The sequence below is a fragment of the Oncorhynchus mykiss genome, chromosome 17, assembly GCF_013265735.2.
Source record: "Oncorhynchus mykiss isolate Arlee chromosome 17, USDA_OmykA_1.1, whole genome shotgun sequence".
In the NCBI taxonomy this organism is placed as follows: Eukaryota; Metazoa; Chordata; class Actinopteri; order Salmoniformes; family Salmonidae; genus Oncorhynchus; species Oncorhynchus mykiss.
The window spans coordinates 54,600,525-54,612,767 of NC_048581.1; the positions used below are offsets into that span (position 1 = coordinate 54,600,525).

Consider the following 12,243-nt stretch of genomic DNA (forward strand, 5'->3'; position numbering starts at 1 on the left):
AGAGTTATAAGATATTGTAGTCAGATAGTAGTTTCATAATTATGCATCATTCCAATCTCAATCAAATTTAAAATCAGAGGTAAAAAGTAACAAAGAAAAACAGAAAAAAAACAGTTATTTTCTGTAGCTGTAAAGTTACTTGGTGAGACAATGGGTCCGTCGTTAGTGTGGTAATACCGGTATGTGTGGCTATGTTGTGTTTTCTGTATTGTACTAACCCCGTACTACTAATTCATAGGCAGCGTACGTCACGGCTACCTTCCCCTATGTCATGCTAGTGGTGTTATTCGTCAGAGGAGTGACCCTTCCAGGAGCTAAAGATGGCATCTTCTACTACTTGTATCCCAATACAACACGGCTAGCTGATCCACAGGTATTATCTGTAGTATAATCTGTAGTATAAATCTATGGACAGATTAAATCCCAGACAGATTAAGCCTAGTCTTGGACTAAAAAGATCATAGGAACAGGAGCCTACTGTATCTCCTGTCACATGAGGCAGCTTGATGTACGAGTAGACCCCCTAAACAGGATGTTAGTCTTTCACAGGGCCTTAGCCCCAATCTATCTCCTCAAAGCTGAGTAGCAAGCAGAAAAACATCAAGTCCCATTTTTACACAGCCAGGGATGGAACTCCCAACCTTCCAATCTTAGGGAGGACTGTCTAACCACAAGGCCATTGAGTCTTATCGCAGGAGTATGCTTGATCAGTGTCCAAGAAACCAGCCCTCTAAGTCTTCCTCTATTCTCACCACATCTTACTGGTATACAATTCTGTGGTGACATGTTCAGTTTATAACTTTAGTTTAAGTCTTCTTTGTCTGTTTGTTCATCAATAAGGTTTGGATGGATGCAGGAACGCAGATATTCTATTCTTACGCCATAGGCCTGGGCTACCTGACTTCTCTTGGAAGCTACAACAAATACAACAACAACTGTTACAAGTGAGTTTTCAACTAGGCTGTGGGTTTAATAAAACATGTGGCGCGTTGAAGATCTCGCACAGTTGGCTTAGTGTGCCATGAGGATCCATAGCCACAAGATTTCTCCAGCCAGTCTGGAGACAGTAAAAAGGCACATCTGGGTAGGTGAGGTTCTGGCTGGAGGAGTAGAACACTTAGATAAGAAAAGCTGCACAATCTCATGGCTCTGATGCATTCATTCTAGTCACTGAATAATGTTTCGACAGCAAGCGGCGTACATCAGGGTTTCATCTGGTAAACACTGCAGGTCAAGATCTCTTCAGAGCATATAAGAAAAGTTGTCTCCATCAAATACAGTACGCCAGGAGGATTCATGGCACAACATGTCATGTCACAACACTACCTCAATTGCCATGAACGTTAATCACCTGTATTTACATCTTATTAGACCCTTGCCAATGACAACACTGCATGTTAAAGAGAGTGACTATATCATGTGTTGAAAACGGTTTCGTGCCTTGCAGAGACTCCTTCTACCTGTGCTTGTTGAACAGTGGGACCAGCTTTGTGTCTGGTTTTGCCATCTTCTCCATACTGGGTCATATGGCTCGAGAACAGGGTGTGGACATCTCTGTGGTTGCTGAGTCAGGTGAGGCTCTAAAGGACATTCATCTACAAGGGTGTGACTCCTTATTGTTCTCCTGATCAACCTAAATACTGTCTGACAACATAACTGCACACTTTCCTCATCTGAACTTAATTTTTGTCTACCTCTTCTGGTAAAAGCACTGGCTGTGTCCGAAGTACTGTACATCTTGCCTACTACTTACTAAAACAACATACTGTGTACTAATCATACTACATACTATTTAGAACATACTGTTTAGTAAAAACGAATGCAGTAAGCAACAAATATCAACATACTAGACTCATCCTACTGAGAATGTTGCCTTTAATGCTCAATTACGTTGATTCCTGACATTCCTTTCATTTTGGTACAGCGCGTCCACTCAGCTTATTGTCAGCTCTTGTCAAACACACGTAGGTCTCGAAAGACGATTCTCTTCCTCAATAGTGTGCAGCAAATTCTACAAGATGAAAAGCCAAAATGAGTATGACATCCTGGCATTTAAAGCATACTTTTTTGAAAAACGTCACATATATGAAAAGTGATATTTTTGCATTCCCAAAATGCCTACTATTTAGAATGAAAGTGCGGGTATTTGGACACAGCCCCTGTCTCACCTCATGGAATCTTAATATTTTTTTATTTTTTTATTTTTTACATACTACTACACATAACTGAATGTTTCATTCAATTAATTCAATCAAATTATGTTTGGGTACATATTTTCTATAACATTTTCCTTGTTGCCCTGCTGCAGGTCCTGGCCTGGTGTTCATAGTGTACCCCCAGGCAGTGTCCCTGCTCCCCTGCCCTCAGTTCTGGGCTGTCTGTTTCTTCACCATGATCATCCTATTGGGAGTGGACGGCCAGGTTAGAGCTCACTACGCCCTCCACCAACACCTCCACCTGGGTGTCTTGTCTCTGCTGTTCTTTCCTCTACTTTCCTTTCCCATGTACAGTACATTGCCCTCTCTCATGTTCCCCAGTTTGTCGGCCTTGAGAGCCTAATGACCTCAGTAACGGACGTCTACCCAAACCTCATCAGAAAAGGCTACCGGAGGGAGATGCTGCTGCTGCTCATCTGCTGCTGCTGCTACCTGGTCGGACTCATCATGGTCACAGAGGTGAGAGGTCACAGACGCAGGTCTCCAATGCACACCAGCTCGAAGACTGTTGTTGTTGTTGTTGTGTGACTACAGGGGTGGTTCTCTGATATCTGAACATACAATATCAGGAACATAAATTGAAGCACCTTAGTGAGGTAAGTTAAATACCTTCAAAATAATGGCAATAAAAGGGTGGATCTGGGTAGCACTTTTTGATCCGTCCTTTATGGTTGTGTATTACAATAACTATAGTGAACAAAAATATAAATGCAAAATGCAACAATTTCAAGGATTTTACTGAGTTACAGTTTATATAAGGAAATCAATACATTGAAATAAATTCATTAGGCCCTTTTTATTTTATTTTATTTTATTTATCCGTTATTTTACCAGGTAAGTTGACTGAGAACACGTTCTCATTTGCAGCAACGACCTGGGGAATAGTTACAGGGGAGAGGAGGGGGATGAATGAGCCAATTGTAAACTGGGGATTATTAGGTGACCGTGATGGTTTGAGGGCCAGATTGGGAATTTGGCCAGGACACCGGGGTTAACACCCCTACTCTTAAGATAAGTGCCATGGGATCTTTAATGACCTCAGAGAGTCAGGACACCCGTTTTAACGTCCCATCCGAGAGACGGCACCCTACACAGGGCAGTGTCCCCAATCACTGCCCTGGGGCATTGGGATATTTTTTAGACCAGTGGAAAGAGTGCCTCCTACTGGCCCTCCAACACCACTTCCAGCAGCATCTGGTCTCCCATCCAAGGACTGACCAGGACCAGGCCCTAAAGTATGGATTTCACAAGACTGGGCAGGGGTGCAGCCATGGGTTGGTCAGGGAGGGCATGGGCCCACCCAATGGGGAGCCAGGCCCAACCAATCACAATGAGTTTCTCCCCACAAAAGGGCTTTATTACAAACATAAATACTCCTCAGTTTCATCAGCTGTCCAGGTGGCTGGTCTCAGACGATAACGCAGGTGAAGAAGTCGTATGTGAACGTTACACGTGGTCTGCGGTTGTGACGCTGGTTGGACGTACTGTCAAATATTCTAAAACGACATTGGATGCGGCTGATGGTAGAGAAATGAACATTGCAACAGCTCTGGTGGACATTCCTGCAGACAGTATGCCAATTGCACGCTCCGTCAAAACTTGAGAGCTGTGGCATTGTGTTGTGTGACAAAACTTCACATTTTAGAGTGTCCTTTTATTGTCCCCAGCACAAGGTGCTGTTATATGTATAATGATCATACTGTTTAATTAGCTTCTTGATTTTCCACACCTGTCACGTGGATGGACTACCTTGGCAAAAGAGAAGTGCTCACTATCAGCGATGTAAGCAAATTTGTGCACAAAATTGGAGAGAAATAAGCTTTTTGCGCAAATGGAAAATGTCTGGGATCTTTTATTTCAGCTCATGAAACATGGGACCAACACTTTAAATGTTGCTTTTATATTTTTGTTCAGTGCATTCGGAACGTATTCAGACCCCTTGACTTTTTCCACATTTTCTTACTTTACAGCCTTTTTCTAAAATGTACTAAATTGTTTTTTGCCTCGTCAATCTACACACAATACCCCATAATGACAAACATTGTTCTTGGGTATGACACTACAAGCTTGTCACACCTGTATTTGGGGAGTTTCACCCATTCTTCTCTGCAGATCCTCTCAAGCTCTGTCACGTTGGATGGGGAGTGTTGCTCCACAGCTATTTTCAGGTCTCTCCAGAGATGTTCGATCGGGTTCAAGTCCGGGCTCTGGCTGGACCACTCAAGGACATTCAGAGACTGGTCCCGAAGCCACTCCTGTATTGTCTTGGCTATGTGCTTAGGGTCGTTGTCCTGTTAGGAGGTGAACCTTCGCCACAGCTTGAGGTCCTGAGCACTCTGGAGCAGGTTTTCATCTAGGAACTCTCTCAACTTTGCTCCGTTCATCATTGCCTTGATCCTGACTAGTTTCCCAGTCCCTGCCGCTGAAAAACATCCCCACTGCATGATGCTGCCACCACCATTCTTCGCCTTAGGGATGGTGCCAGGTTTACTCCAGACGTGACACTTGGCATTCAGGCCAAAGAGTTCAGTCTTGGTTTCATCAGACCACAGAATCTTGTTTCTCATGGTCCGAGAGTCCTTCAGGTGCCTTTTGGCAAACTCCAAGCGGGCTGTCATGTGCCTTTTACTGAGGAGTGCATTCCGTCTGGCCACTCTACCATAAAGGCCTGATTGGTGGAGTGCTGCAGAGATGGTTGTCCTTTTCGAAGGTTCTCCAATCTCCATAGAGGAACTAAGGGAGCTCTGTCAGAATGACAGACCTCTTCCATTTAAGAATGATGGAGGTCACTGTGTTCTTAGGGACCTTCAATGCTGCAGAAATGTTTTGGTACCCTTCCCCAGATGTGTGCCTCAACACAATCCTGTCTCGGAGCTCTATGGAAATTCCTTCAACCTTATGGCTGTCAACTGTGGGACCTTATATAGACAGGTGTGTGAATTTACCACAGGCGGACTCCAATCAAGTTATAGAAACATCTCAAGGATGATCAAATTAAACAGGATGCACCTGAGCTCAATTTAGATTAATTTCATACATTTTAGAATAAGGCTGTAACATAAAAAATGTCAATGGGTCTGAATACTTTCCGCACGCACTGTGATCTGTAAAAATTGATTGTACTGTATATTGAAGCTTCATTTTTTTTTGCAGGGTGGCCTCTACATCATCCAGCTGTTTGACCATTATGTGTGCAGTGGTGCCACTCTGCTGCTCCTCTCCATATGCCAGTCACTCAGTATTGGATGGATATATGGTAAGAATAGAGAAATGACACTATGTAATCATGGGAAAAACACATACATATGCAAATCTAGTTTCCTCGCCAGGTTTTCTCTCACTATAAAAAATAATAATAATTGAAAGTCCTGAAAGGGACATGAGTACGCACTGGGCACACACTGATTGAATCAACGTTGTTTCAACGTCATTTGTTAACATATTGTGACATGGAATCAACGTGGAAAATACATCAGATTTTTTTAAAGTCATCAACCAGTACTGTTTTCATCTCATTTCAACCAGTGTTGTAAACATTTAAAGTATGGTAAAACGTCAACTTAAATACATAGAAATAACCTAACTAACAGGTTCTTACATCAATCTAATTTCAACATAATCAACAGAACTATCTATATGTTGAAATTGCATAAAAAATTCCACAAAGAAAACAAAGTATTTTTCATCCTACATTCAATATACTGTATATTGGGTGCAATGTTCCCTCTAATTGAATATAGTGAGAATTCTGTGCAACTTCCGGCTTGTGTTGCCGTGGAAAACTGAGGCTGTACCCACTTTAAGTTACAGTTTTAGACTGTAACCAATAGGCTATTGTAGCTATTTGAGCATAATATAGGTCTATCAGAGTGGCAAATCCTATAGCATTTTCACATGGAAATAGCTTTTGATTTCTATGATATAGCCTACAGCAGCCTATGTGGTGCTCAAAACAGCCTACATTCCATCATGAGACCGTTAAAAACTGTTTTAGATTATGCAGGGCTTGACATCGATTCATGTTTTTTTTACTTGATCTGTAACACCATGGGCCAAATAGGTGACTGTAAATAGGTGACTGTAAATAGGTGACTGTAATTATGTGACTGTAATTGTATTGTCTTGCTTGATGCAAGAAACCATACAGAGAACAAGACAATGTAGGCTACCCTCTGCCTATTGGCTTATTTGCATAATCAAGCCTATCTCAAAATACAACATTTTCCCTTTAATACAAATAAACAAGCTTTTTTCTCCTGACTCGCTTTTAAAAGACAGTTTGAAATGTACATGTGTTGTGATCTTGTAGGAAGAAGTAATTCCTGGGCTAATAACTCGCTAACTAGCAAAGAACATCAACAAATGTGCACACGCGTGGCTCTGTGCCCTGATCTAAAAAGGGGCATCCACTGGCAGGTGATTGAAAGGCTGCTCGTGGGCTAGGGTCAATAGATGCACTCTGGCTCTGACTACAACAAAATCACAGGCTCAGTCTGACAAAGTTCAATTTGGTTTGGTTTGTTGCACAAGAAAATAAGCTGATATTATGTCGATTAGATCACATCAGAGAAAACATTGATCTATAGTGCAAACTAATGGGGCGAACTGTGAAGTTCAATCTCCTGCATCTTTGCAAGGACTGGCATTTCTTCTGCGCGGCAGTCCCGGAGGAGGTGTGTGGCCGCTTAGAGGGAACATTGACTGCGGCTGAAATACCACTGTTGTTGGTTACCCAAAGAATGTGGACACCTGCATGCTGAACATCTCATTCCAAAATCATGGGCATTCGTATGGAGTTGATCCACCCTCTGCTGCTATAACAGCCCCCACTCTTCTGGGAAGGCTTTCCACTAGATGTTGGAAAATTGCTGCGGGGACTTGCTTCCATTCAGCCACAAGAGTATTAGTGAGGTTTGGCACTGATGTTGGGCGATTAGGCCTGGCTCGACGTCGGTGTTCCAATTCATCGCAAAGGTGTTCGATGGGGTTGAGGTCAGGGCTCTGTGAAGGCCAGTCAAGTTCTTCCACACCAAACTCGCCAAACCATTTCTCTATGGATCTTGCTTTGTACATGGGGGCATTGTCATGCTGAAACAGGAAAGGACCTTCCCCAAACTGTTGCCACAAAGTTGGAAGCAAAGCATTGTCTAGAATGTCACTGTGTGCTGTAGTGTTAAGATTTCTCTTCACTGGAACTAAGGGGCCTATACCGAACCATGAAAAACAGCCCCAGATCATTATTTCTCAACAAACTTTGCAGTTGTCACTATGCATTTGGGCAGGTAGCGTTCTCCTGGCTTTGCCAAAACCAGATTTGTCATTTCGACTGCCAGATGGTGAAGTGTGATTCGTCACTCCAGAGAATCTGTTTCCACTGCACCAGAGTCCATTGACGGTGAGCTTTAAACCCCTCCAGGGGACACTTGGCATTGCACATGGTGTGCGCGGCTGCTCGGCCATGGAAACCCATTTCATGAAGCTCCCAGCCAACAGTTCTCGTACTGACGTTGCTTCCAGAGGCAGTTTGGAACTCAGTAGTGAATGTTGCAACCGAGGACAGACTGTTTTTTACGTGCTACACGCTTCAGCACTCAGCGTTCCCATTCTGTGAGCTTGTGTGTTCTACCACTTCGCGGCTGAGCCACTGTTGCTCCAAAACGTTTCCACTTCACAATAACATCACTTACAGTTGACCGTGGCAGCTCTAGCAGGGCAGAAATTTTATGAACTGACTTGTTGACCACCATTTTCGACATGCAGCACGACACGTCTCCTTCGCATAGAGTTGATCAGGCTGTTGATTGTGGCTTGTGGAATGTTGTCCCACTCCTCTTCAATGGCTGTGCGAAGTTGCTGGATATTGGAGAGAGTGTGCAGGCCATGGAAGAACTGGGAAATGTTCAGCTTCCAGGAATTGTGTACCAATCCTTGCATGATGGGGCCATGCATTGTCATGCTGAAAAATGAGATGAAGGCGACGGAGAAATGGAACAATAATGGGCCTCAGGATCTCGTCACGGTATCTCTGCTTTTTATAAAATTAAATTGTCTTTGTTGTCTGTAGCATATGCCTGCCCATACCATAACCCCACTGCTACCATGGGGAACGTCAGTACGAGAACTCGTTGACATCAGAAAATTGCTCGCCCACACAATGCAATACACGCTGTCTACCATCTGCCTGGTACAGTTGAAACTGGGATTCATACGTGAAGAGCACACTTCTCCAGTGTGCCAGGGGTCATCGAAGGTGAGTATTTGCCCACTGTAGTCGGTCACGACGCCAAACTGCAGTCAGGTCAAGGCCCTGGTGAGGACGACGAGCATGCAGACGAGCTTCCCTGAGACGGTTTCCGACAGTTTGTGCAGAAACTCTTTGGTTGTGCAAACCCACAATTTCATCAGCTGTCCGTGTGGCTGGTAACAGCTCTGGTGGAAATCTGGCAACAGCTCTGGTGGAAATTCCTGTACTCAGCATGCCAAATGCACACTCCCCCAAAACTTGAGACAGCTGTGGCATTGTGTTGTTTAACAAAACTGCACATTTTAGAGTGGCCTTTTATTGTCCCCAGCACCTGTGTAATGATCATGCTGTTTCTTGATATGCTACACATGTCAGGTGGATGGATTATCTTGGCAAAGGAGAAATTCTCACGAACAGGAATGTAAAAAAAAAAAAAGAATTCAGCTCATGAAACATGGGACCAACACTTTACATGTTGAATTTGAGATTTAACTAGACATATTTTATTTGACCTCATTTCAATGTTGATAGTAAAATGGTTTGTTTGAACCAACGTCATTGTTTCAACGCCATGCAACACGGGGCCACCCAGGAGTGTGTGCTTAGCCCCTCCTGTACTCCCCGTTCACCCACGACTGTGTGGCCATGCACAACTCCAACTCCATCATCACCAATGACGATGAGACAGCCTACAGGTAGGAGGTCAAAGACCTGGCAGTGTGGTGCCAGGACAACAACCTCTCCCTCAACGTCAGCAAGAACAAGGAGCTGTCGTGTATTACAGGAAACAGGGGCAGGTGCACACCCCCATCCATATCAACAGGGCCGCAGTGGAGAGGGTCAAGAGCTTCAAGTTCCTCAGTGTACACATCAATGTCCTCTAACTCCAGCACAGTTGTGAAGAAGGCACGGTAGTCCCTCTTTTCCCTCAGGAGGCTGAAACGATTTGGCATGGCCCCTCAGATCCTTAGGATCTTTATAGCTGCACCATTGAGAACACCCTGACTGGTTGTGTCACCGTCTGGTATGGCAACTGAACATTAAAACTGAAAGTGGATCTACCTAAACCAGTACGGACTATTGGAACTTTGAGAGTTAACATCCCTGTGAACAGGTTTGGTGTCTCATATAATACATTTTTTACAGAAACTGCAACGTGTACGCTAAGAATTGGGAAGCAACTACAGGGAGTGCACATTTAATAATAAATTGAACATAGTACAAAATAAGAAACGTGAAAAGTGTACAGACATGAAACAGAAACAGTCAATAACAGTCAATAACACCTGGGGAAAGAACCAAAGGGAGTGACAGATATAGGGGAGGTAATCAGGAAGGTGATGGAGTCCAGGTGAATCTCATGAAGCGCAGGTGTGCGCAACGATGGTGGCAGGTGTGCGTAATGATGAGTAAACTGGCGACAACGAGCGCCAGAGAGGAGGAGCTGGAGTAGACGTGACAGTACCCCTTCCCTGACGCTTGGCTTCAGCCTCGGGATGCAGACCAGAGGGACGGTCTCAAGGACCAGGAGTGGGCCGATTGCTTCTGCTGAGGGGCAGGAACCTGTAGAGCTGGGCTGAGGCGCGGGAACCTGTAGAGCTGGGCTGAGGCGCGGGAACCTGTAGAGCTGGGCTGAGGCGCGGGAACCTGTAGAGCTGGGCTGAGGCGCGGGAACCTGTAGAGCTGGGCTGAGGCGCGGGAACCTGTAGAGCTGGGCTGAGGCGCGGGAACCTGTAGAGCTGGGCTGAGGCCCGGGAACCTGTAGAGCTGGGCTGAGGCGCGGGAACCTGTAGAGCTGGGCTGAGGCGCGGGAACCTATAGAGCTGGGCTGAGGCACGGGAACCTGTAGAGCCGGCTGAGGCGCGGGAACCACGAATCAAGTCAAATCAAATTGTATTAGTCACATGCACCGAATACAACAACCTTACAGTGAAATGCTTACTTATGAGCCCCTAAACGACAGAGCAGTTAAAAAAAATATGGATAAGAATAAGAGATAAAAGTAACAAGTAATTAAAGAGGAGCAGTAAAAATAACAATATATACAGGGGGGTGCCGGTACAGGGTCAATGTGTGGGGGCACCGGTTAGTTGAGGTAGTATGTCCTGTACATGTAGGTTAATTAATTGAAGTGACTATGCATTGATGACAACAGAGTGGCAGTGGTGTGGAGAGGGAGGGGCAATGTGAATAGTCTGGGTAGCCATTTGACTAGATGTTCAGGAGTCTTATGGCTTGGGGGTAGAAGCTGTTTAGAAGCCTCATGGACCTAGACTTGGCGCTCCGGTACCGCTTGCCGTGTGATAGCAGAGACAACAGTCCATGACTAGGCTGGCTGGAGTCTTTGACAATTTTCAGGACCTTCCTCTGACAATGCCTGGTATAGAGGTCCTGGATGACAGGAAGCTTGGCCCCAGTGATGTACTGTGCCATTCACACTACCCTCTGTAGTGCCTTGCGGTTGGAGGTCGAGCAGTTGCCATACCAGGCAGCGATGGTGCAGCTGTAGAACATTTTGAGGATCTAAGGACCAAATCTTTTCAGTCTCCTGGGGCAGAATAGGCTTTGTCGTGCCCACTTCACGACTGTCGTGGTGTGCTCGGACCATGTTAGTTTGTTGGTGATGTGGACACCAAGGAACTTGAAGCTCTCAACCTGCTCCACTGCAGCCCCGTCGATGAGAATGGGGGCGTGCTCGGTCCTCTTTTTCGTAGTCCACAATCATCTCCTTTGTCTTGATCACGTTGAAGGAGAGGTTGTTGTCCTGGCACCACCCGGCCAGGTCTCTGACCTCCTCCCTATAGGCTGTCTCGTTGTTGTCAGTGATCAGGCCTACCACTGTTGTGTCATCTGCAAATTTAATGATGGTGTTGGAGTCGTGCCTGGCCGTGCAGTCATGAGTGAACAGGGAGTACAGGAGGGGGCTGAGCACGCACCCCTGAGGGGCCCCTGTGTTGAGGATCAGTGTGGCGGATGTGTTGTTTTCAACCCTTACCACTTGGGGGGCAGCCCGTCAGGAAGTCCAGGATCTAGTTGCAGAGGGAGGTGTTTAGTCCCAGGGTCCTTAGCTTATTGATGAGCTTTGAGGGCACTATGGTGTTGAACGCTGAGCTGTAGTCAATGAATAGCATTCTCACATAGGTGTTCCTTTTGTCCAGGTGGGAAAGGGCAGTGTGGAGTGCAATAGAGACTGCATCACCTGTGGATATGTTGGGGTGGTATGCAAATTGGAGTGGGTCTAGGGTTTCTGGGATGATGGTGTTGATGTGAGCCCAAACCAGCCTTTCAAAGCACTTCATGGCTACAGACGCGAGTGCTACGGGTTGGTAGTCATTTAGGCAGGTTACCTTAGTGTTCTTGGGCACAGGCACTATGGTGGTCTGCTTAAAACATGTTGGTATTACAGACTCGGACAAGGAGAGGTTGAAAATGTCAGTGAAGACACTTGCTAGTTGGTCAGCACATGCCCGCAGTACACGTCCTGGTAATCCATCTGGCCCAGCGGCCATGTGAATGTTTGACCTCTCTAAAGATCTTACTCACATCAGCTGTGGAGAGCGTGATCTCAGCGCACAGTCTTCCGGTACAGCGGGTGCTCTACACATATTTCATTGTTATTTGCCTCGAAGTGAGCATAGAAGTAGTTTAGCTCGTCCGATAGGCTTGTGTCACTGGCCAGCTCTCGGCTGTGCTTCCCTTTGTAGTCTGTGATGCTTTGCAGGCCCCGCCACATCAGACGAGCGTCATAGCCAGTTTAGTACGACTCGATCTTAGTCCTGTATT

At 45.5% G+C, this 12,243-nt stretch overlaps 1 protein-coding gene across 1 annotated transcript in view; it reads left to right on the forward strand.

Annotated features, from left to right (window-relative positions):
• Window positions 1–12,243, forward strand: part of slc6a11a (solute carrier family 6 member 11a) — a 30,122-nt gene that overhangs the window by 7,970 nt on the left and 9,909 nt on the right. The window contains exons 6-11 of the mRNA XM_021568883.2: window positions 239–373; window positions 841–944; window positions 1,448–1,572; window positions 2,309–2,421; window positions 2,538–2,675; window positions 5,370–5,472. Of these exons, the coding sequence (XP_021424558.1) occupies window positions 239–373; window positions 841–944; window positions 1,448–1,572; window positions 2,309–2,421; window positions 2,538–2,675; window positions 5,370–5,472 (718 nt within the window). The remainder of the gene's footprint in view (window positions 1–238; window positions 374–840; window positions 945–1,447; window positions 1,573–2,308; window positions 2,422–2,537; window positions 2,676–5,369; window positions 5,473–12,243) is intronic.